Source organism: Prionailurus viverrinus, chromosome C1 (assembly GCF_022837055.1).
Source record: "Prionailurus viverrinus isolate Anna chromosome C1, UM_Priviv_1.0, whole genome shotgun sequence".
NCBI classification, from domain to species: domain Eukaryota; kingdom Metazoa; phylum Chordata; class Mammalia; order Carnivora; family Felidae; genus Prionailurus; species Prionailurus viverrinus.
The window spans coordinates 152,065,425-152,091,557 of NC_062568.1; the positions used below are offsets into that span (position 1 = coordinate 152,065,425).

Genomic DNA, 26,133 nt, shown 5'->3' on the forward strand with positions numbered 1-26,133 from the left:
AGGAGCTAAATTGCAAAGAGAGAGAAGAAGGTTAATTTAGGCTTGTCCTGGCCAAAAATTGAGATTTGGGATATAGTAGTATTTAACAACCTTTATATAACCAAGAGTTCCTTGTGTACTTTTATTTTTAATTTTTTTAATGTTTACTTATTTTTGAGAGAGACAGAGCATGAGCATGAGCGGGGGAGGGGCAGAGAGAGGGAGACACAGAATCCAAAACAGGCTCCAGACTCTAAGCTGTCAGCACAGAGCCCAATGCGGGGCTCAAACTTACAACCTGTGAGATCATGACCTGAGCCGAAGTCGGAAGCTTAACCGACTAAGCTACCCAGGTGCCCCCCTTGTATACTTTTTTTTAAAAAATCATGGTAAATGGACCAAAGCACATTGTACATTGTACCAATGTACAAACGTACCACGATGAGATGATCATTGTAAATTCTGATAAAAAAGAAAAAAATGAAAACTTATCTTGATTTAGCTTTGGTCAGCTTGCCCTTTCTAAACATATTATTTCTTCTAGACCTGTGGAAATCCTGAGAATAGCTTGCAAACCCATATTATAACTTTATAAGATTGGCTTGAGGATGAGAGATGATGTATGTGTAGAGAAGATAATGACTGGCACAGTGTAGGTAGTTATTAAAGCTTAGTTGTTATTATGAGGATGAACAAGCTACCATTTTCCGAATGCTTACTGTATTCCTCAATACTATATTCCTCAAGGCTTACAGACCTTCCTCATTTTCTGGTGAAAAAACTGAAGATAGTGACTTTCCCAAAGTCACATAACTATTATGTGACTTATTGATCACTACAGGCTAGCTTTGCTGTGATGAACAACCCCCTGATCTGAGTGGCTTTAAATGACAAAGGTTTGTTCCTCATCTGTGTTCTGGCCGATCTTGGGTTTGTGGGGGCCTTGGGGGGGCTCTGTTCCATGCTGCCCTCACCTGGGAGGACATGCTGAGGAAAGTGCCACCATCTAGAATGTTGCTGGTTGCTTGGCCCAGGGAAAGAAAGACAGAGAATCCTGCACGAGCTCTTAAAATATTCTACTAGGAAGCAACGTATCATTTTTCACTCACGTGTCTTTAACCAGAACAAGTCCTATGGCCATGCCTACCTTCAAGATAATGGAGACATGGAAGCCTCTCCTGTATCCTGAAGTGGACAAGAACCAGACATTGGTGAATAGGAACACCTTCCACAGTGACAGAATTCCAATTCAAACCCAAGCCCTTGACTTAAATAGGGACAAAATAGGGTAGCCAGAACCTCTTACCTCTTCTTAAATCAGTTCTTTATAACATGGCTCCACTGTACATCTAAAGAAAATTCTCACAATTTACAAGATCACTTAGGTGTGACTACTCAAGTCTAAGTGTAAAGGCATGATGCCAAGCAAAACGAAGGGCATTTATGAGTGTTCTACCTTTTGTGATTATGGATAATTGGAACAGAGTAAATACTTTCCACTTAAGACTTTGCCTCTTTCTTTGTCATTTATTTGCCTTCTAGGTCAGTAAAGCTGCATTTTCCTCCTCTTGACTTCCTGTTCCTGCTTGCTAAATGCTTCTCTACATCACAGCAGACCCCAGTGCTAACAAGTTTGCTTCCCCTCCCCCCACAATTTGTTTACAGCTGAGGAAATAGCTCAGTTGCTACGTGTGACTATAGAACACATTGGAGGGACAAGGCCATGACATTGTATGCTTCTGTTTCCTATGTTGTGGAACTTGGGCTCATCAGAGCATTCTCCTGCATCCCTGCCTGACTGCCCATTTAGCTCAGGGATAAAAGCTCCCTGTGGTGACAGCCCTGCACAGGTGCAGACAATCAACCCTGTAGTCAAAAGCATGCTCTCCTCAACCAAAATGTGGAATCTGAAGTGGCCTTTATTAAATGAGAGAAAAACTTATTTAAAAACGAAACTTCAAGGAAGGGAGAAATTCCACAATTCTGATCTTGGGTCACCTGTGGGGCCTGTCTTACAAACCTATACATATGTCAAGGAATTGCCAGGTTTTTCTTTCCAGTTGCATTTATACAGCTCAGGAGCTCATGGTTTTGCTATTTTAATCTGCATTGGGTTTTCCTGCAGTTGACCGGTGGATAATCTTTATCTGTAACTCCCACTCTAGAATGGTTTTCCTGCTTGCATGTTCTCCGAGGCTTGATCCATACTTTCATTTCTTTTGTCACAGTAGGAAAGTCCCATTAGTTTAGAATTTGTGATCACTCTGACAATGATGAAACTTGTTTTTAAACTTTTGTGCTCTTAGGGAGAAAGTGTTGGCTTGAGCAATTGTTAGTGAAAGCACCCTCAAACTCCTTTAGGGGTGCTTATTTACATGAAGCTAAAATATTAATTACCAAAAAAATCTTTATCTAGTCAATATCTATTTCCTGAGGACCTATCAGGTAGCACTTTCTCAATCTAGTTTTGAGTTGCAACATGAATTTGTAAGTAATAAAGCTATGATTTTATTTTAAAATAGTTGCTGTAGCCCTGATGGTTTGTTTTATGAGTTTGACTATCACCTACCTCCCATGTGAACAATCCCAGTCTTCTGCTCAAAGCCATAGATGTACTTCTAACCTGAGTTTAAGAAGTGCAGTTTTGTTTATATGATCAAATCCAAGGGGTTACAGTTCCCCCTTTCCCTCTAGCTGTAGAGAGGAGGAGAACAGAATAATTCAGTCAGCAGTCCGTGATGCCGGAATACTTGAAGACCAGTGCTGTTCCGCTTCTAGGGAAGAGCCAAGTCCATTGTCATTTAAACCAAATGAAGCTGTAAAGTTTTTTAGAGATGGATACTCTTAAGGGCTAGAAAATGTGGAATGTTTTCTTTACTGTGTCAGAAAACAGATGTGCAGTAATAAATGAAATTCCTGCTCTTCAGTTTCTTTTCACCAGTCACATTATCGAGCTGCTGTTCCTAGAGAAGTTGGGAGGAGGAGAATAGTTGCTAAAACTGAGAACAATTTTCCTTTGGGATCAGTGACCTTACACTTATTACCCTCCCCATTGTGTGGTCATGCTTCCTTACCTCTGAGGCGTGAGAGGGAATCAAGCAAAGTGTTTAAGAGTATGGGTTCTGGGGGCACCTGGGGGACTCAGTCGGTTAAGCATCTGACTCTTGGTTTTGGCTCAGGTCATGATCTCAAGGTTCATGGGATCGAGTCCTGTGTCGGGCTCTGTGCTAATAGCACGGAGCCTAACTGGGATTCTCTCTCTCCCTCTCTCTCTGCCCCTCCCCTGCTCACACACACACACATACATACACACACATTCTCAAAATAAAAAAATAAAATAAAATAACTTTAAAAAATTTAAAAGTAAAAAAAAATACAGGTGCTGACTCAATAGGTCTGGGTGGGGCCTGAGACTATACACATCTAACCAGCTCCCAGGTGTAGATGGCACTGCTGGTTTAAAAATAAAAAAAAGAAAGAGAGAGAGGGTGTGGGTTCTGGAATCATGGAGAATGGGATTTAAATCTCAACTGGGACGCTTGCCAGCTGGTACTTAATTTACCTGAGTCTCTGCTTTCTCATCTGTAAAACAGGGATTAAAATATGTGAGGATTCAATGAGTGAAGCCCTGAGGATAGAGCCTGATAAATAGTAAAGTCAATGGATATTCTCCGACCTTAGGCCCGGTGGAGCCTCAGAACTCTCAGTTCTGTGTACTCCAAGCATGGTCTCTTCTCTTGGCAAACAGTGGTGTCTTCCATCTACAGCTGCTTGGGAAGCACTGGATCAAGTAAGCAAACCTGGCTTCCATTGCACCAGGCCATTGTGGTGGTTCTGCTCAGTTCCTCTCCCCAGATATAATGCCTGTGGTTTCAAATGCATTTTCGGCTGATGGTGAACAATCATGGATATGGCGAGCTCCTTGACATCTGACAACTTCACTCATGCGTGGGTGGGGCCAGAGCCAGGGAAATAATTACTTATGACTCTTATTACATAACCTTCTTGACGTCCTTTACTCCAACTGGCGTGTCCAGGAAAATATGGATTATACTTCTATTATTTATCCAAGAAATATGTATTAAACACTTTCTAAATTCATAGGGGTTTGATTGGCACTGAAGGAGAGAACCAGAACTTAGTTTGAGGCTGGACGAGAGTAAGACATGCATGCAACCAACACAGTGTATGAATGTGTGGCATGATCCCTCCAGACAATACACATTAGAGGAGGAGGTGACCCTGAAGCTGTGGCTTCATATTCAGATCCCTTTTCCTTGATTAAGCCATTGCCTTCCTACCTTTTCCCCTTTTTTTCCTTTTCCCTGTTCTCTGTTCCAAATCATAGCCTCCATTAACGTTTGGGCTAGAATAACAGGGTCTACAGACACTGACTGAGTCCTGTGTTGGCTTAAGAAGCTTAAATGAGGAGGTGTTAGCTTGGGGAAGACATGCCTCTTCTCCCCAGGCCCCATCTACCTGGCCAACTCCTACACATCTTTTAGGGCTTATCTGAAGCACTGCTTCCTCTGAGTTTTTCTCTGACTTTCCTAGACAAGCTTTTTGAGGTAGAGGTGGGGAAATGTATTTATCAGTAATATGATTACTTGAAAACAATAAAAATAATGAATACCCTTTATTCTTCTTGCAGATTTTGTAGTGGTTGAGCCCCCCCCCCCCAACAGTCTTTATGTTTCTCTCTTTTCCTTCTCTCTCCCTCCCTCATGGCCAATGTCTTCCCTCTCTCCTGGTGCAGAATACCTGGGAGAGGATGGTGAGGAAGAATTAGGGTGGTCAAAGCTAGAGGGAATAATGTGATTACTGAGAAGTGATATTCAGCATCACAAAGAGTGGGTATGTGGCTGGAAGTGGTGGGGGATGAACATAGGATAAGGTAGGAGCATTAGTCAAAGGGCACCTCTATTGCACCTTATGCATACTTCATCATAGCACTTAGCAGTCTATCATTCTTTGTCTGCATGTCTGCAGAGCCAGTTAAGACTTCAAGCTTGAGGGCAGAAGGGAGTCCTGGTCATCTTTGAGATCTCAGGTGTAGTAAATACCATAGATTTCCCATGGCCACCAAAAAAGTTCATTGCCCTAATTCAACTGATCTGTCTGCAGATTCAATCCAACCCACAAATAGGGATAGAAGGATCTATCTGCCTATCTGGGTTACTCAGAATTCTGAATTAAGAATGTCCCTTTAAGTTTGTCACTCTACCTGTTGTACATGCCCTCTCAGCCTTTTCTATATCTATAACACCATGCTTCACTAAATGGCTTACTGGAATTAAGCTAATTAAGGAAGCTTATTAGGGAAGGCTGGAAAACAATTCAGGTTTCAAGTTAAATCCTTGTACATGTGATCTTCATTCTCCAGCTTCTCAGTGCTATAGCTTTGAGTGACCTAAGCTAATGTTGAAGGATATAGCACGCTGTACAATTGTGCCCTAATGAAACGCTTACATTAGTTACTGGGGCTTTATACGGTGTTGATAAAAGAAAGTCATCCTGGGGTGACATCAAATCATCATGCATGATATGATATGATATGATATATTTATTATATTATAAGGAAGTCTTGATGACTTCACCTTTATTTTGTGGGAGAAAGATAAACCGGTGGGAAGGTGTATTCCTCCCAACAATATATTCATTCTTTCATTTGTTTATTGAGCACTTACTCTGTGAGCGGCACTGTGACAGGTGCTAGGGATAAAACAGTGAAAGATGTGGTATCTGTTCTCAAAGTCCATAAAGGGAAATTACCTTTCTGATTGCAGAAACATTGTAGGCCAGGGGACAGCAAACTTTTTTGTAATGAGCCAGATAGTAAATATTTTAGATTTTGTGGGCCATGCACTGTTGTAACTACTCAGTTCTGCCTTTATAGCACCAAAGTGGTCATAGATGATTCATAAATGGATGTGGCTTTATTTAAGGAAATATGAACTTTGTGTAACCTTCATGTTATCATATAATAATATTATTCTTGTCTTTTTCCAACCACTTACAAATGTAGCAACTATTTTTAGCTTGTGGACTGCACAAAAAGAGGCTGGGGGCTGGATTTGGCCTTTGAGCCATAGATTGCCCACTCCTGACCTAGGAGATGGTCACTGGTAGTTCAAATCTGTGATTTCTATGTCTAGCTCTTGTTTAACCAAAGTGGAGATCCACTTGTCTTTTCGTCACTCCTACTGATATCCGTCTCTGGCCCCCAAGCCCCAACTCCACAGATCTTTCTACAAAACAAAAATCTTTTTATAAATTTATGATACTACTGGGGACATCTGGGGACTTGTTTTCCTGTGAGAAAATGAAAATGACTCCAGTGACTATTTGGTCTCTGAAACAGTTTAATTTAGTTTTTTTTTTTTTTCCTTTTCTCCCTTTCCCTCTCTCCATACTAGAAATTAACATAAAAATTCTTTCTGGCTAAATTCCCAATACATTTTCACAGTGAGCATTTTCTGAAGTGAAAATTAGTAGCTTCCTTGCAGTTTTCATCAGGGATGTGAAATTGTGCAGCTCACAGGGGTGGAGAACTCAAACCCCATTTATGAATTAATACATGCTGCCAAGGGTACCTTGCTGTCTGCTGAGTGCCGGGGATCCTTTTCTACAGAATCCTGAGTATCTAAATAGTGTATTTGAATTTTCTTTCTCATTTCACCAGTGAGAGAATACCATTTTCTATTTGCACAAATGAATTAATATGTAACAACTAGTACCTACATAAGATTATATTATTTACACCATCCTTAGGGGTTGGCAGGACTTGGGCAAATTATAATAACTCTCTTGAGTACCTCCTCCCTCCTTGCCAATTTTTATCCAGGCGAAACCTAGTCACAGGGAGCATAAGGACACCATCAAACGGGAACCACAGTCTGTGGGAGTAGACACATACGGGGCAGAACTGGCTCAAGTCCCACTTACAGCTGCACAGTGATTAGGTATCTATAGATCTTCCTTGTTTAAGCATAAGATGCCACTCTCACATCTCACATCTTTTTTTCTTTGACAACCTCTGCTTCTCTCTAGCTCTAGCCTTCTGGTCCCCAAAGCAGCCTTGAGTCCTCAGTCTCAGGATCTAAGCTACTGAACTAGAACTCTATTTTCCCCCTGCTGGGATGGCTCTGATCTTTCAGGTCAGAAAACTCTGATAGTGTAGGAAATTTGACTCCTGCGGCAACTCACAGGAATTACGGGGAAGGAATGTTGTCATTGTTAAAAAACACTTGTGGGCTTTGGAATCAGACAGACTTGGATTTGAATCCTGGTTTTTCCACTTAGGAGCTATTGTAGACTTCAAGCAAAATAATTAGCTCCTCTGTGTCTTAGTTTGGATAGCTATGAAATGGGGGAGAAAACCTACCTCACCGAGTGGAGAGGAGGATTAAGTGAGATAATGAACAGTAAGTGCTTGATAAAAGGCTGAGGAGAGCAGTGAGTAAACAGTCAATAAAAATACTACCACTTTGAAGAGATTTAAAATTTTTTTCCTTCATTTATACACCAAACATTTGTCGAACTGTTGTTTGCTTCTGAGAATACAGAGAAACAAAATCAATGCACCACATGAAACAGAGGCATAGACATAGAAAAGGCAGTCATATACCAGTAACTACAGTGGTACAGAAGGTGAGTGTAACACAGAAGTATGTCCAGGCAGAGTGGGGCCCCAGAAATGGGAGTCATCACCACACCTGGGACATCAAAGAAGGCAGTGTGCAAACTAAGTATTGAAAGATGAATAGAGGGACATCTAGGTGGCTCAGTCAGTTGAGTGTCCAACTCTTGATTTTGGCTCAGGTCATGATCCCAGGGTCATGGGATCAGGCCCCACGTTGGACTGAGCACGGAGCCTGCTTAAGATTCTCACTCTCTCTTCCTCTGCCCCTCTCCCCTGCTCTTTCCATCCCTCGAAAAAGAAAAGGAAAGAAAGAAAGAAAGAAAGAAAGAAAGAAAAGAAAAGAAAAGAAAAGAAAGAAAAGAAAGATTAGAAGTTTGTCAAGCAGTCAAGGGAAAAAGCATGTTCCCATTCATGGGATAGGGCAAGATTTGGTTTTGCTAGAGTTCAGGGTAGCAGAGGTGGACAGTGGTCACAGTGAGGCTGATAAAGGATGTGAAAGTTGGTGATGAAGGACCTTGAATATGCGAAGGAGAGTGGACTCTGACATTGTCAGTGGGCCTTTATGATGTGTGGGAAAGCAAAATGCCATTTAGTGAGCTGACACCCATCCTTCCTATAAGTGTGGCTGAGCTAGAACAGAGATCCATGGAGAGCTCAGTCACCACAGATGTGTTCAACCTGTCACTTACACAGGAGGAACCTGAGGCCAGAGAGCAAGTCAGGCAACAAAGAACTTGACAAAGCAACACAGGACTAGGGATAGATCATCTAAGTCCAGTGCCTTAAGCTTCCTCCACATCAAGGCCCTCTCGTATAAATCCAGGCTTCTTCATCTAAGCCCTGCCTTCTATGTGCTGGATTCAAACACAAGTACGATTCTCGCATGCTTCACTGAGAAGCTAGGTCGTTCCCACCTTCTCAACTTCAGAACCATCAGCACTGCCTGCTGGGAGCTGGGACCTCAGTAGGAGCAAAGATGGAGATTTTCCAAAGAGGAAATGAACCAACTGCCATGCGTTGGATATCAGAGTGAAAATCAAAACGTTAAACAGATTGAAAGGACCTCTCCTTCCCTTGAACTTAGAAGCTAGGGTGTTTTACAACTGGAAATGCATCACAGTGGAGCAGCTCTGGACTTTTATTACCTTAGCTTCAGCCAACACCCAGCCCTTCCTTCCCCAGGGCCTAGCAGGAAGCACAGGCACCTAAACAGGTGTGTGTGTGTGTGTGTGTGTGTGTGTGTGTGTGTGTGTGTGTGTTGTATTTTCAAATTACAGATGCTTGGGGAACGCGCGCCCAGAGCAACAGAGCAGGGGCCTGGGTCTCCTCCCACATTAGGGCCCGCAAACCGGGGCTGGAAGACCGAGCTTCATTTCCAGCTTCCCCAGGCTCCGTTCCAGCAGCGCTCGGGCCTCTCCAGAACCTCTGCGTTTGCCTTCCCTCCTCCCTTAGCAACCGCAAGGCTGTGGATACCGCCAGCGGGTGGGGGCCCCCGGAGGCTACGGGGTAGTTCGGGGGCGGTGGCGGCCCAGCTCAGGTGCCCCGCGCACCGGCGACCGCAGTGCGGAGCCACCCCGCGAGCGCGAGTGTCGCTGCGCCAGCGCGCACCGGGGGCCGCGCACCCTACCTCCGCACCTGCCGCGGGGTCCAAAAGGGATCCTGCAAAAATGAGCCATTCTCAACCCGCTGGGTAAGTGACAACTGGAGCTTTTCCACCCCGCGGCAGGTGGCGGCTTCAGCCAGCGGCCCCTCCTCCTCCTCCCTCCTGCTGAGGAGACAGGGGCCAGAGGGGAAGCGAGAGGGAAGGCTGGGGAAGAAGAAACAAATAATACGAATTCTGGGTTGCGTTGAGGATGGCAGAAATCCCAGGCTTCGTATCGCCTCCCTCCCTTTCCTCGCTTCTTTCACTGACGTTGTCTCTTTGAAATTTTCACTCTGGAAGGATTAAAAAATGGTTGTGAAAAACGCATACATTAAGCAGGGACGTTAGCTGGGATCAAAAGGATCCTGTAGTGTGGGACATGTGTGTTTGAATGTAAAAGTAGAGGTCACCAAAATATACATTCGTTTGGAGATTTGGAACTGAGATAAATTTTCACTGTGGCGTCTTGCATAGAAACAAGGTGTGAGTTGATTTAATGTCGAGGGAGGTTTTATTGTGAAGGATGCCCCTTATTTCAGGATCGTAGGGATCCTTAAAAAGTGTTTTGACAGGGAAGGTGGTATGATACTGGAAGAGGAAGGAGAGAAGGAAGGAATTGTGTCCTTGTGTGTTTACACAGGATCTCCTGTTGCTTTGGGCAGGGTGACTCCTCTGAAGATATATCTGGCAATTATTCAATCTATTCTAGAAAGTTAACACAGTCATTATTGGCTGTTGTTAAAAAAAAAAAGTCCTTTTGTTGGAAAGGAGAATATCCAATTTCCTCCCAAATTAAACAATGTAATGCGTATTAGATGGTTTTTTATTATGATACATCTAGTAAGCAGATAATATCCTAGTTGATCTTGCAACTAATTTGAAAATGCTTTCCTTTTTAATTGAATTTATTGCACATTTTCAAGAGCAGCAAATTAGCAAAGGACAACATATTTAAGATCATTTGGAGTTTGTGACGTCTGAAATACCACATTAGTTGTGTTTCGGATTCATAGCTGAACTTAAAGATTTTATTTTTTAATGAATTCTCTGAGTGTGATGACATAAACAAAACGTTTGAAAAACTCAAGGTATACAAGGTGCCATGTTGGAAGTCAATTTAAGAACTTTTTTTTTTTTGGAAAGTGATGTAGCTATGACTAAACAAGCTTCTCATTTTATCTCAAATTGAATTTGGTTTAGGTACTTTAACGCTTTGATGCTGAACTCCTGTGCAATTTTAGTTAGCCGTGGGTCATGTGGGATGTAAATGGCACTATTTTTCTGCAGCTGCTGTTTGCAGTATGTCCACATTCAGGAAAATGAATGTGTCAGTCATGGTTGTCTTCCTATGTTTTTCAAGTTTTGGGCTAAGTTAGAATCTTATTAGACCATTTAATCATCCATTTTAAAATGTGGAAAAACCTGTAGCTGGTTATTAAATTGTGCATGATTAAGATTTCAGAAACTGAAGTGAAATTTTTCTGAAGCTCCATTAGTTCCAAGCCCATGGACAAAAGGAAAATTTATGATCTAGGGAAAGAGTATGCTTCATGATACTCTTCAAGAAAGATATTAAGATGGCGACAATGATTTTGCACTAAAATTGTAAGCCCCCGGAGAGCAGGCGGAATGTCTCAGTAATCTTTGTGCCCCCTTTACCTAGGACAATGTTCTGCATAAAGTAAAGCTGAATAAATGTTGAATGAATGGCATATTCTGACACTGCATCCAGTCTAAAGGTAGACATATTCACATATGAAAATGGTATTAGAGCTGAACACGTGTTAAGTGTTTACAACGTGCCAGGCTTTTTACATTTTTAAAAAATTTTTAAAAACATTTTTTTAAATGTTTTACATGAAATACCTCACCCTCATTTTCACAGGGAAGGAAACTGAGGACCGAAAAGCTTTTCGTTTTTGGTTTTTTTTTTAATTTTTTAATGTTTACTTAGCTTAGAGAGAGTCAGAGAGAGGGTGAGCAGAGGAGGGTCAGAGAGATCAGAAGCAGACTCCAGGCTTTGAGCTGTCTGCCCAGAGCCTGATGCTGGGCTTGAACTCAGAAAGCATGAGATCATGACCTTAGCTGAAGTCAGGTGCTCAACCGACTGAGCCATCCAGGTGCTGGGGAGGACTGAAAAGTTTTGAAGGTCTCAGAGGTGGGGTGGGGAGATGTCAGGGCTGGAATGCAAAGCCAGGCAGTCCAGCCTCAGAGCACGTGCACTGAACAATTACACTGCATTGCCTCTCATGGCCAATAGCTGAGATGCGTTGGAGCCCTAGATACATCAGACCAACATCTGACAAGTGATTGCTGTGCATAACTATGTAGTATTTTGATATACAATTAGAAAATTCTTTTGTAATAGTGTATGTATGTGTATATTTTTTGTTTTTAGTTCATCAAAAGTAAATGAAAGCAATAAACATAAGTGTAACAAATCTAAATGCCTTAGAATTCATCCAAGAACAAAATTATTCAAATTGCTCAAGTTTTTCCTCAATATAAGTAGTGATCATTTTTCTTGCCTGTGACACCATTTGGAAATAATAAAAGTTTCAGTAGCAAATAAAAGGTTTCATTAAAGCTGAGAAAGCTTTTCCATCATTGCTGAAGCAGTTTGTACTTATTACATTTTAAGGATAAATGGTAATGAAGTGCAGTTGTACAATAAAACAGAAATTTTAAATCCCTAAAATTCCACCAATCAATAAGAGACGCCCTGATGCTTTCTCTTGGTGCTTCCTTTTGAGTTCCACTGCTCACTTAATTACAGCATGAAACACTTGATGAAAAAATTGCTAAAGGTCTGTGCTGACTTAGTTCAGATAGAGTTTGGAGTAAATAAAAATGGTCTTAAAAACTTCTGCCAAAGATTATAATAGAGACTTTGAATTCAAGCTGCATTGTAATTTGGGGGAAATCAACTATAAAATACTGCTTCCGGCACTGCCATCTCTAATGGAATTGTTTCAGTGTGGAAAATTTCAACCGATAGTCCCTCTGGTTTGCTAAATCTCACCCTGGGTTACTATTTGTGTGTGTGTGTGTGTGTGTGTGTGTGTGTGTGTGTATTTGTGGGTTGGGCACTAGTCCTGGAGGTGGAATGGGGATTTTATACCCCTCAGTCATGCATGAGGATAAAATGATACGGCTCTTCTAACTCCTTCAAAGGATCGTCACTGAATCCATGTGAAGTTGACTCCCTGTGTGAAAGATAAGCTTGGCTCTAAGTAGTGATAGTCACACTCGTCTGTAAATTTGCTTTGAGGAATTGGAAGAATGGGGAACATTATGGTTTATGACAAGATAAAAATGCAGAAGAGGTATGTTTGGAAAAATTGTTCCAAGGTTTAGACACACTTTTTTTTTTGTTTAGACTTATTAATGTATCTTTTTAAACGTAAACAAGTGTTTCTGTAGTGACAGAGTAGAGATATACCTCAACTCATGGTGGGATTATGATCCAATAAACCCACTGTAATATAAATAAAAAAATGCACTTAATGGACCTAACCTGGACATCATAGCTTAGCCTAGCCTACCTTAAATGTGCTCAGAACACTTATATTAGCCCACAGTTGGGCAAAATCATCTTACCCAAAGCCTGTCATATGATAAAGTTCTCCATAGCTCATGTAATCTATACTGAATGCTATACTGAATGCTATACTGAATCTATACTGAATGCTATACTGAAAGTGAAAAGCAGAATGGTTGTGTGGGTCGTAAGTATATCAGTTGTTAAGCCTTGTGACCGTATGGCTGACTGGGAGCTGGAGCTGCCCAGCCTCACCAGAGGGTATCCTACCACGTATTGCTAGCCTGGGGAAGGATCTGAATTCAGAATGCAAAATGGTTTCTTTTGGGTGCATATTGCTTTTGTACCATAATAAAGTCAAAAAATCATAAGCCAAACCATTGTAAGTTGGGGACTGTCTGTATACCTAAGAGTGGTATAGAAAGAATGAACACATCCCTAGTACTCCCGGATAACTTAGTCCTTCTTCATGAAAGGCAGAATAAAAACTGCTGTGAGTAAAATTGTCAATTTTTAGAGAGTGGATATGTATATGTATATATCCAAAAATGACAAGAAAGTATAACCCACCATTCATTTACAATTGGAGTGCCCGTTGTACTTTGTCCCTGCCTTTTTGGTTGTTTGATCCAACATGGTATTTCTAAAGACTGAGATATAATTAACAAATAGCATTATATTAGTTCAGGTGTGCAATATAATAATTTGATATTTGTACATATTGCAAAATGATCACCACAAATACTGTGGGATCTCACTTACATGTGGGATCTAAAACAATAACAGCAGCAGCAGCAATGAATGAACTAATAGATACAGAGACCAGAACAGATTGGTGGTTGCCAGAGACAGGGAGTGGCGGGAAGGTGGTGGTGAAGTGAGTGAAGGTGGTCAAAAGGTACAAACTTCCAACTGATAAATAAATAAATCAAGGCAATATAATGTACATCATGGTGATTATAGCTAATAATACTGTTTTTTTAACTTGAAAGTTGCTAAAAGAGTAGATCTTAAAAGTTCCTATCATGCGCACACACAAAATTTGTAACTATGTATGCTAATGAATGTTAACTAGATTTATTGTGGTGTCTCTGCCTTCTTAGTAAAGTGTCGTACTTTCGACGGCTGAGGTAACATTCTAGTCTGTTGCTCCCCACTCACTCCCACCACCAAAATTATCTCTGTGACACAAAATTTCAGACTTGAAGTCATTAATTATTTGAATTCAAATGGGGTAGTTTCTACTCACTCTCCTATTACATATTAACAATTTAACTTCAGGAATAAATTGTTTCTGGTTAAACGAGGTGAATTGAATATGATCATTTGTCTTCACTTCTTCTCTGATCCTTTGTTCTAGAGTCTGCCCTTTTTGTTATGGGTGGGATGTCTTCTCTCAGCTCTTTGCTTAACAAATCTGTTCACATACGTAGATGGGATTGGAAAGATACTTGTTTATTCAACATCACTCAATTCTTTGAATTCCTTCAGGGTTATATGCCCAAATCACATAATGATCTATCACCAAAAAATGTTTTCCATGATCTTTCAGATGTGATTCTTCAACTGTGCTGAAAGCAAAGGATTGGAAATTACTTGCAATCATATTTGTTGCCTGATCATGAAAGCGAATTGTATTAACATCTATACAATACTTCAAATGGTCCATTTATTTTTCAGATGTTCTCCCAAGTTCAGTGCACCCTAATAAGACACCAGATGGTGAGAGGTGTGCCTTCCTTTTGTAAAAATGGAAAGATGATTATAAAAGAGAAGAGGCTGGCAGATCAATATGACTTGGAGGTGCATTTTCAGTCAGATCAGTTTTAGGAGAGCCCAGAGGAAGCTAGAGCATCTAGAAATTAATTCCCTTAAAGCGGTCCTTGCCTAGATTCCCTTAGGAAAGTCTTTAGGTCTCTAAGGGATGTGCATATCCCAGTATCTACACTTCTGGTGTAGAGAACAGGGTACCGTCAGGGGCAGTCACTGTGGCATCCTGTTTCCTTTCTCCCAGTCTCTGCTGAAGAAACATATTTCTAACTGGGAAAAGTGGAGACTTCCCCAACTTACTTTGATTGCTAATAACTACACAAAGTTTTTCAGGAAGAGGAGAAAACAAACCTTCTGTGACCCAATTTTCAAAACTAAAATCAGCCTGAAATAATCTGCGCCTGGGGTATTGATGTATTTTCAAGACTTTAAGTTTCCCAATACCGTGTTCAATGAAAACTCCAGATTCTGGAAGATAGTACTGAAATAATTGTTTAAGCTTTAATTAATAATTTTGGTACAGATCAAGAGAAGTAGTATGCAGACTGAATTACTGGATCTTTCCCACCAATACCTTAGTTCCCCACACAAATAGTTGAAAGTAGTGTAGGCTTTGGAATAATTCCATATATGTCCATCAGTTTAAAATAAACTGTTAAATTAGATGGGGGGTAAAATTTGTAAAAAAAAGAAAAAAATATCTAGGATTCAACATTCGTATTGGTTTGCAGGTATCTCTATCACCTTTCCCTAAACTTGAAATCCCAAATGATCTGTTACAAATATGATTTATATTTTTAAAAAGGATAAGGAAAGATGATAATAAGTTGAGTCACAGTCAAAGTAAACCTTTGGCACTACAAACAAAATAAATATAGTAAGCTGACATACATTTATGCTTTGAGTTAAAATAAGCATTTAAGGTAAATACATTTATGTATAGTTACCTCATTAACTCAATGTTTTGTTTGAATATTCAACTACTGGTCCTGACTTCATTGAATAAATCTTAGGTAGTGCCCACAAAGGCAAATTATTTGAGGGTATAGACACTGCATTTTATTTCTCTTTAGTTCCTTGCTTTGGCCTAACTCCATGGCTCTGAAACTAAGGCATACAAAGAATTACTGGATAGTGTGGTATACACAAAACCATGAGTATTGTACTTTATGGATTAAGCTCGTGATTTTTAATGATATTTGAGACTGTATAATATATTTGCATTGTGTGCTGACTAAAAAAAATAAACCCAAATGTTAAATAGGATTCCATTATACCTCTGGTTTCTAACTGATCAGAAGCCATTTGTTTTTGTTTTTCTTTTTTTTTTTTTTTTTTTCTTAGCTAGAAGCTCTAAATAACTCTCTCCTTCCAAGACTTCCAATTAGGAAACACATCCTTCATTGACAACATCATTGCTGCAGATTGTTATATCAGAAAATATATTTGGATTAAAGTAAGTCACCTGAGAGCTTGCCTTTCTGGATTAATGTCTTTCCAGGGGAAAGAGAAAAAGATGTTATAAGTTCAGTAGATGCAGCTTGAAAAATCACGCTTTACTGAGATTCTGTCAATATTAGGACTAAAAGTTTTTTGAGAATTGTTGTCAAAGCATTGCTTTTATAGTGAACCACAAGACATATACTTTAAAAGTGAAGAACATTTCAAAGTGCAGATGTATGGGTCAGGATTCCTTAATAACTTTTCATTCTCTTGAGAGTCCCCTTTGACCCCCACTCTTCTTGTCTCCTGGTCTCTTTTATATGGTTAACTCTTTTTTGGCTTATGGGAACATTACTGTGAGGTATAATTTCTTCTTCTGCCCAGTGCTCTGGGGGTTCTTTTTGGAGAGCTTCATTATCTTCTCCACATCCATCCAAACTACCCACATGGATGTGGTGGGATCCAGAAGGTATCTGTTCCCCTTTCAGATGGATCATCAATGATCCTTTTCTGTTTGCCAGCACAGATAATTCAGAATCAAAGTGTAGGTTTCTTTGTACTTGGGATATACATTCCTTATTTCTATCTAAGTCAATGTTACATACTTCAGTTGGTCATCTTTTGGGCTGTGCTTATGTTATGGGCTGAATTGTACCCCACCCGAATTCATATGTTGAAGTGCTAACTCCCAGTGCCTCAGATGTGACTATAGTTTGAGATATGGTCTTTAAGAGGTAATTATGGTTAAATGAGGTCAGTTGGGTCAGTTAATCTAATATGATTGGTGTCCTTATAAGAAGAAGAAGGTTATGACACAATCACACACACAGAAAGAAGGCCATGTGAAGATACAGGGAAAAGATGGCCATCTGTACACTAAAGAGAGAGGCCTGGAATATACCTTTCCCTCATGGCTTTCAGAAGACACCAACCCTGTTGACACCTTGATCATGGACTTCTAGTCTCCAGAATTATGAGACAAATTTATGTTGTTTAAGACCCCCAGTCTGTACTACTTTGTATGGCAGCCCTACCACACTAATACAACCTTTTGTCATTGCTGATGCTCTTTCTTTCTTAGCCCTACGAAAACTAAAGATGGTCTTTATGAGAAAAGTAGTCATTGAAAATAAATGATTTAACAATATAAGGGTCATGAAGAGTGGAAATTGGAAGCCAAAAGTTGAACAGGGTGATAAAACTCAAAGCAAACATAAAATATGATTAAAACACTAGTGAGGAGAAGTAATTAAGATAATAAGTCAATGGTCTCTACGGGTAAGTATTGAAACTTTGTTTTTAGTCTGATTAGTAATCAAATTACTCCCTACCTCTCAGCATCTTACACTAGTTGGGACAGAAAATTGAACATTTGTAAGCTGGTGATCCATTTTTCTGTGACTGTTATTATTTTCTTATAATAGTAATGAGCATTTATAAATTAATGAAAATTCTTAGGGCAAAATATTGAAACAAGAGAAAACCAGCAGGAAACTAAACAGACAGTATAAATTGCACATAGTAGTTATGAAACAGCATTAAAAACTAAGGATTTTAAATTGAATTGAATCATAGTGTTTTATAGTAGCAGTTAATCTGACATTCTTGATATACCATGGATTATAATATTTTATATTTGTTAATATTATGTGGCTCTCATATTAAGAAGTTGTCTCTTTTCATAGATTGCTCCAAGATATTTATAATAATATTGTTTCTGTTGTTTAGATTCAAATAAAAATGATCTGCTGTAAATTAGAATAATATACTTAGAAGGGATCTCAAATTTCTGGACATTAGGGTTACAAGTAGTTTTTAATTTTCCTCCTTATTCTTATCTGTATTTTTAAAAATTTCTACTTTGAGAAGAAAAATACAAAGAAAAATAAAATTTGCTTGAAATCCTACCATTTAGAATCAGGTTTTTTGTCATTTTCTTTTTTCTCCATTTTCCTATGTATTAACCTATTTTTAAAGCTATCTTGACAATGATGTATTGTTTGAAAAGCTGTTTCTAAGACTGTACTGTTTTTAAAATTACACCAACAAATCCCAGGAGGGGAATTCCTCATTGCATTGCAGTCGTCTTCGTATTTCCCTTATACCTACAAATGTTTTGAGGGTGGAGGCCTCACCTCTCTACATACTTCGGTCCTCTGTGTACTTCAGTACTGTGCCCTGAACTTAGCTCAATAATTGCTGACATACGTTTCCTAAGTTAGGGATTATTTATGATTATTTCAAGAATACATTTGCTCATTCATTCAGTTAATATGTACTGAGTGCCGAGTATGTGCTAGTTACTAAGCTATCATAGGAAGCACTTACTCTGTTCCAGAAATTCATTTGAGTTCTTGAAGAAAACCTAAATAGTGAGGGTTTTTTTTTGAGACTTCAAAAGTCACTGAACCTCATTGAGTTTTGCTGTCCAGGGGCAGTGGGGTAGTTTTATCAGTTAGGAGTACGTTCAACTGCAAGTAATAGAAAACCAAACAAAAAGTGCCTTAAACCATAACAACATTTATTATTTATTTCACAAGTAGTCTGGAGGTAGGTGACTATTTTTTTGTAATATCAGGACTTGGGTTCTTACCTGTACAATTTTCCTGGTCTTTTCCTTATGGTAGCAAGATGATTACCCTAGATCCAGTCATTATATTTGTATAAAAGCATCCAAACAGAATGAAAAAAGATGGGTGAAAGAAGGTTTGTTTTTTTTTAAATCAAGGGGGAAAACATTGCCAGAACATTCCAGCACTTTCCTTTAATATCTTGTCGACCAGAACTGCATCAGTGGGTATGCCTACCTGCAAGAGAGAGCGGGAAAGAGTGTATTGATCTTTGTAACTTTAGTGGGAGACAGTCAAGGGAGAAGGGTTTGGGAACTGCTTCTGGTACTAGTCAACCGTGTCCGGTAGCACAGTGTTTTAGTAGTTAGTTGTCTAGCTCTAGACTTGGATTGTTTGAGTTCAGATACGCCACATGTGGCCCTACATGAATTCTGTATAATCTCTCTGATTTTTTTTTCATCCATGTAGAAAATATGTCCGTTTTGTAGATTGTTGTGAGCATTAAATGAAATATTTTAAAACATTTAACACAAGGCCTGCCACATAGCAAGTGTTAAATATGCTAACGTAGTGCCTCATAGCAGTAAGGTAGGTACTAATGTACAAGAATAAGCCAGATTTCTGTAGGAGAATTTCCACTCCTAAGTCCTGAGCTAGATGTAGAGTTGGAGTAATTGGACAAGGCATTCTGGAGAGATTAATTTTCAGGAAGAGTTTTGAAGGAGGGTGCATTAAAAATATGTGCAGATACATAAAATATTCAGAAACATTTAAAGAGAGTAAAAAGTACTCTCTAAAAACATAATACAGATATTCCCTGTTTTAGCCACTTTGCGTTTACTAAAGACCTATGTTATTAGTACCTGTTTTTGCTAACAGAAGAAATCTGGAGAAGATTTTTGCTTTTATAAAACAAGGTGAAAAGCAAGAACAGCATCCAGAATGTGTTTTGCAGTGAGTCTTTAGCCAGGTAGCATGCAATCCAAGCAGCAAGAGTGGCCCCGCCAAGCTCTTTCCCTGGGAACTACACGTTGCATGTCAGCATTAGCCACTATAACTTTGATCTGTGTCTGTTAGTATCTGTGCTTTATATTGATTTATTTTGCTCAATCATTAGCAAGATGTGTCCAAACGTATCAGAAAAGTTTAAAAGAGATTATTTCTTGGGTTTGGGAATACTTAAAAAATGTTTTCATATAAATCAATGGTAATCACCTCGTTGCTTTCTGCCATTTTGGTTTATGAAAGATTTCATAGAAATGTTCTGCTTTCAGTTAACAGAAAACTGTATTATAATTGTAGTTATCATTGCCTGGGTAATAGTAGCCTATTATGACTTTGAATAAGTGAGAGGAGACAACATTACTTGTTTATTAGCTGACATCTTCTTAGGAGCAAGCAAGGATGATATAAAACCAAGTGAAAGCTGGCCTGGCCTGAGAAGTTGATACCTCAAATTTGGTTTTACCATTAGGTTCCACGTAATGTCTTTTGCCCATTTTGGAACCTCAGATATAACACTAAATGTGCACACTAGTTGTTTTTGTTTTTGTTTTGTTTTGTTTTAAGTGAAAGATCTTTGCCTTTAATTCTAGGTTAAATTAATTTCAGATTTATTTCTGTTCATCTTGTCAACCTTTATAAAAGTGAGTTTGAATATTTCTTCCCCTTGAAATCAGTCATTTGGAATCTCTCAAGCTACTAGCAAATGACTATTTTATCATAATTCATAGGGATTTATATGAGGTTATCACTGTTAAGTTCTTCTTTCCTACAGATTCTTCTTTCCTCTCTGTCAAACTTGAGACTTAGAGCTTTGGCCCAGGCTAGAATCTTCCAGAATAGAAAGTGGGCTTAGGGAGTGAGTGAGGCTGACCTCAGGCTGTAGTCTATGAAGTGGGTTATTGAGGTTCCAGTCCTTGGTGAAGAAATTAGCCCACAGAAGAAAAAAAAGGAAAGCCTGAAGTATCAGGGCCAAATGCAAGAGCATGGGGCATGAACCAGATCCCAAAGTCCTATTTCAAGGAGCAGGGTGGCTCAAGAAGGACGCTGGGAGATAAGGCGCAAGAAAACTTATAAACTGTTGGGAGAGTGTGAACAGAAGGTTAGAGCATATCAAAGGAGGCACAAACAAGTGATTAAAGTGTCTAAAAGATTGGAACTGTCTGAAAATCATCTTATTGTTTGTGATCTCTTAAATGAAAAGGGATGACATTCCAAAAGGAAAATCAGTGTTTCATTTAAAAAATATGAGATTAAGTATGCTATAGTAGAAAGAGGAATATTTTGGGGGTCAGAGAGACATAGATTTGAATCTCAGTCGTGCCTTACATGGACTTAGAAAAGTTAATTTCTCTGTGCTTCATTTTCCTCTTTCAAAAATTGGGGCTTATAATTACCTTCCTTGCAGGAATATTGACACATATTAGAGACTCAGTGAGTGGCAGCTGTTGTGTATTTATTTTGATGTTTGTACAAAATATATGTTGCTTAAGGGGCACCTAGGTGGCTCAGTCTGTTAAGTGTCCATCATGATCTCACAGTTCATAGGATCAAGCCACATGAGAGAGGGGATTCTCTCCCCCCTCTGTCTCTGCCCCCCACCCCTGCTCAAAATAAATACATTTAAAAAAGAAAATCTTAAAAAAAAAACCCACAACATATGTTGCTTAAGTCTTTTTTGTTTTTTTCTCATTTTTATTTTTCCAGCTTTACTGAGATGTAATTGACAAATAACACTATGTAAACTTAAAGTGTACAAAATGATGGTTTTATATATGTATATATTATGAAATGATTACTACAATAAGATTAGTTAACACATCCTTAAGTCTTTAGCAATTAATTCTTAAAGTACATCAACTCACTGATAACTTCCAAAATCCATTGAGCATTTAGTATGTGGTTGGTAATTTGATAATTTTTTAGTATCAATTCACTTAATGCACCAAATGACTTTCTAAAGTAGCACTACTATTATTTCCATTTTCAGAGGAAGGTATAAGGCACAGGGAAGTTAATTACCTTGCCCCTCATTGCTAATCTACTGAATAGTTGAGATAGTTAAATGGTTAAGGTTCAACCTCAGGGAATTGGACTTGAGAAGTGAAACTCTCAACTACCATACTATGCGTCCTCAAGACACAGCAGAAAGACTTTAGTATTAAAAGGAGACTTAGAATAATCTAGTCATGCTATTTCCCCGCTTAAAACCCTCACTGCTGTTACAAAACTGTCCAGTCCCGGCTTGTTGGGTGTGATATCTTATAGGTCATTCCTTTGACTTTTTTTTTTTTTAACGTTTGTTTATTTTTGGGACAGAGAGAGACAAAGCATGAACGGGGGAGGGACAGAGAGAGGGAGACACAGAATCGGAAACAGGCTCCAGGCTCTGAGCCACCAGCCCAGAGCCTGACGCGGGGCTCGAACTCACGGACCGCGAGATGGTGACCTGGCTGAAGTCGGACGCTTAACCAACTGCGCCACCCAGGCGCCCCCATTCTTTTGACTTTTAAACAATTTTCCTTTTATTGAGCCAGACAGCCCTCACTGTACTTTCACTCGGTTTTAGATGATCCTGCCTTCTTAGCATCCTTCACAGATCAACTGTTCACTTATCTGGCCCCCATATGCTTTTTCTTCTTTAGGCTGAGCTCTTCAGGACTATTGATCATACCTTGTAGAACATAGTTTGGTGTAGTGGTTAAAGCAGAACAGCCCCTTATTTGAACTGTGGATTTGTCTTTAACTAGATGTAAGCTACTTATCTAAGCTCTCTATTCCTTAGTTTACTCTTTGTGAAAAAGGCAGATAATAGTAATTTGCAGGATTGCTTTGAGAATTAAAATATATAACTCATGTTATATAGAGTGTTTACTGTGTGCACTACAAAAAAATTAAATGATCAATAAATACTAGTGATGAAAGTTACTGATTTCTAGAACTCCCCCCCCCCCATCATCTTTTCTCCAAACAACTTCATTATCTCCCTTGGTTTGCATACTATTTTTTTTATTAATGCATATTTTTTAAGTGGCCACAATTTTTTTTCCTGTTCAAAGAAGTAAAATTCTTAAGTCTCCAGAGAAGAGCTTAGAGGCTCAAACTTTATCTTTTGGGAACTGTCGACCTCAGGGAGGCCCAGGCCTACTGACTTCCCACATGCTGTTTTCTTACTGCCTCATCTGTGAACATTGCAAAACTATCCCACTAGTGGTCAGCACAGTTGGAGTAGTTTTGGTTTTACTAGTCACTTCAAACCATCATATTAAGGCTATAAATAAAATAATGTTGTGGTTCTCATCTGTCTGCATCGTTGGAATAAGCTGAGAGAAATTGTAAATCAATATTTAGCATAATTGCAGAGATCTGGCAGGTTTGGATACAAATAAAAGGAATGAAGAATGTAATATAAAATCATTAGTATAATAGTAGTTCAATCACCCTCTACAAAGTGGCAGGCAGCAGAGACTCATGGTCTAATTTTAGTTGGCAAAGACTTTTCTTATAAAGTGTTGGAAAATAATTGACCCTTCTGTCAATTACTCTTCTGTATTGGTCTTTCTTCAAGTTTCCTCAAAAGATTTTTGTTCTGCTTTGTTTTGTTTTTTTGTCCTACCTCCCTAGGAACTTTTCTTTCAATACAATTTTGTATTATGCTGCAAAAGCACTTATTTGACAAAAACAAAACAACAAAACATATTGTTGGCATGATCATCCACACTGTGCATTCTGAGTCTTAAAAAAGCTAATCTAGGCAAAGCAAGCTTTTGAACCTCTTTGGGTATAAACTCTTTTCAGTTATTATCCTGAAGCAAAAGAGGGGTTATGATCCTTACACATGGATTTTTTGAAAGGATCTATGTCAAGGAATTTGGCCAATAGATTTTGTTTCCATTAACTATTTATTCATTTATTCCACAAAAATTGGCAGAGTGTTTACTGTAGACATGGCATCCCAGTACAATCTGCAAGAGGGATACAGGCAGGAATCTTACATGAATCTAAAAGGAGTGATCAGGGGTGTCTCAGTCGGTTAAGTGTCCAATTCTTGATTTTGGCTCAGGTCATGATCTCGCAGTTCATGAGTTCGAGCCCGGTCTCAGGCTATGCCTTGACAATGCAGAACCTGCTTGAGATTCTCTCTTTCCTCTCTCTCTGCCTCTATCCTGCTCATCCTCTCTCTCTCTCAAAATTAATAAATAGACTTAAATATAAAAAATAAATAAAATAAAAGGAGCGCTCAAACATGATGAAAGAAATTCCGGTGCAAGGTAGGGAGACAAGGACCCTAGGAAAGGGTCAGGTAGAATTCTATGAGAATTTCTGTGACATTCAGGCATCTTCTTTTTGAGTCCTTTGATCTGAGTTTACTGATGAGTTATGCCTACTTTTATAAATATAACCTCAGTATCCTGAATATAAAATTGAGAGAGTTGACTAGACCTCATGTGGTCATTTCTATAAATAATCCTGTGGCTCCAGGTAAATACGTTTCCAGACCAATAAACTTAGATCATCCACTTCAGGAAGCAGTCACAGCGTTTGACTTCATGGTGATAATTGCAAAAGGGAGAAGATTGAATTCTCCAGGGTCATGCATCCTATAAAGGGCAGAATTAGAATTTGACCTCATGCCTTCTAGCCCCAAATCTCATCCTTTTTTTATCTCATCAAATTTACTTGGGGCTGAAGTATTTGATATAGATTTATTTGCCTCAAATAACTACAGGAAAATCATTGCACCTGTTAAGAGTTTAAGTGTCTGGTCACGTATTTCTTAAATTTTTTCACTCTTAAATGACAGACATGCAGTGTTCAGTGATAGGAAGCTACGTAGTTTAATTTTTCTTTAGTTTTCTGGTTATTGGTGCTTTTTCAGAGATTTTATTTGGGAAAGTTGTTCCCATCTAGATTTTATTTACTTCTTTGCTAAGAATCTGAGATTCAAAGTCTTAGTCTTGGTTTGTTGGCTTGAGTATGATGAGTTTCCTCACAGAGCTGAAATTCTGGGGATTCTTACAAGTCTTCTTAATGGACAGTGAGAAATCTATTTGGGTCAAGAGATGGAGCTCCATTGCTTGTGAATTGTAACATAATGCCAATCAAACCACAATATTCTATGATTTGTTTAACTTGCTTTCCCAATACAAAGACTTGATAAGTGAGTTGCAGAAACATTTTATCTGGTTGTCATTGCTTAGAACCCTATCTTGGCAGTGGAGACTTAAGGTAGGCCCTCCCCATCACTTCTCAGCCTTTTGGCTAAGATCAAGTGAAGGTAGGCCCTCTTTGAACACTATCAGACTCTACAAATTGCAGATTTGTAGATGCAAAGCACATCTTGATCATCTTTAGTAATAAAACCGTGCTCATTCACCTAAGTCTCATTTGATTTTGTTGAGCATAAAATGATGTAATCAGTTTTTCCAGATTGGTAGGTGAGTTGAACCTTTCCATTTGTGGCAATGTAAAGAGATATCTTGCATAAAATTTCTTGATTGAAATGCCACTGACAAATGTCAATGTGTTTTCCAGAGTCCTCATGCTCTTTTTGTTGGGGATAGGAAATGGCTGAACAGGTATATAAACCCCTTTGGTCAAATATTGCATATAGAAGATGAATTTCTGGATAATACTATGTAAGGCATACTTCTATATGTTGACTCATATAATGAATCGTTTATTTAATAGCTCCCATGATATATCTTGCCACTTACTTTTGAAATTTAGTTAGTGGTGTGCTGGTAAACTGGCTTTTCAGAAAGAAAAAGAGCCTTGATTTATATAGTGTCTGTTAATTTCTGTGGTGTAACTATTCCCACAATGGCCAATTTCAAGCTAAAAATGGCTTGCAAAACTCATGAAAATTTTAACAATTATCTCATTAGATCCAGTATGAGTCAGCTCCAATACTCCACAGTTACTACTTTTAAAATATACTTTTGTATGCTTTCTGATTATTTTATGTGTAAAATCCTCTAACCTCAATTTGAGGCTTCTAATGGTGGCAACCCTGCCATATTCTTGTATATGTCTTCTTTTCCTCTTCCTCAGATATATCTATATATGTGCAGTAATCAAGCATGTGTAGTAACCTATGTCATCAATGCTAAGATTATTTTTTCACATTTTCACATTACTAAAATCATTTGTGCTTACATCAGTGGCATGCTGCAGTGTAATTGGCAACATTTTCTTCTTTCTTAATGTTTCATATAATAATTATTTGAATTTAATGAGATATGTTAAATGCTGGTTAATTAGTGTTTGACGTGAATACAATTATATCCTATGGGCTAATCTGTCATTTCACATATTAGATTCACCTAAAGAAGTTATCTCTGTATTGTTATCCTTATAAGAAAAATATATGGGGGCACCTGCGTGGCTCAGTTGGTTGAGCCAGGTCATGCTCAGGTCATGATCTCACTCTTTGTGGATTGGAGCCCCAAATCGTGCTCTGTGCTGACAGTTTGCTTAGAGCCTGGAGCCTGCTTCAGATTGTGTCTCCTCTCTCTGCCCCTCCCCCGCTCATGCTCTGTCT

At 38.9% G+C, this 26,133-nt stretch overlaps 1 protein-coding gene across 1 annotated transcript in view; it reads left to right on the forward strand.

The window, feature by feature from the left end:
• The first annotated feature begins 8,898 nt into the window (after window positions 1–8,898).
• ERICH3 (glutamate rich 3) overlaps window positions 8,899–26,133 on the forward strand; it is a 106,071-nt gene continuing 88,836 nt past the window's right edge. Inside the window, exon 1 of the mRNA XM_047868877.1 lies at window positions 8,899–9,311. Coding sequence (XP_047724833.1) covers window positions 8,899–9,311 — 413 coding nt within the window. The remainder of the gene's footprint in view (window positions 9,312–26,133) is intronic.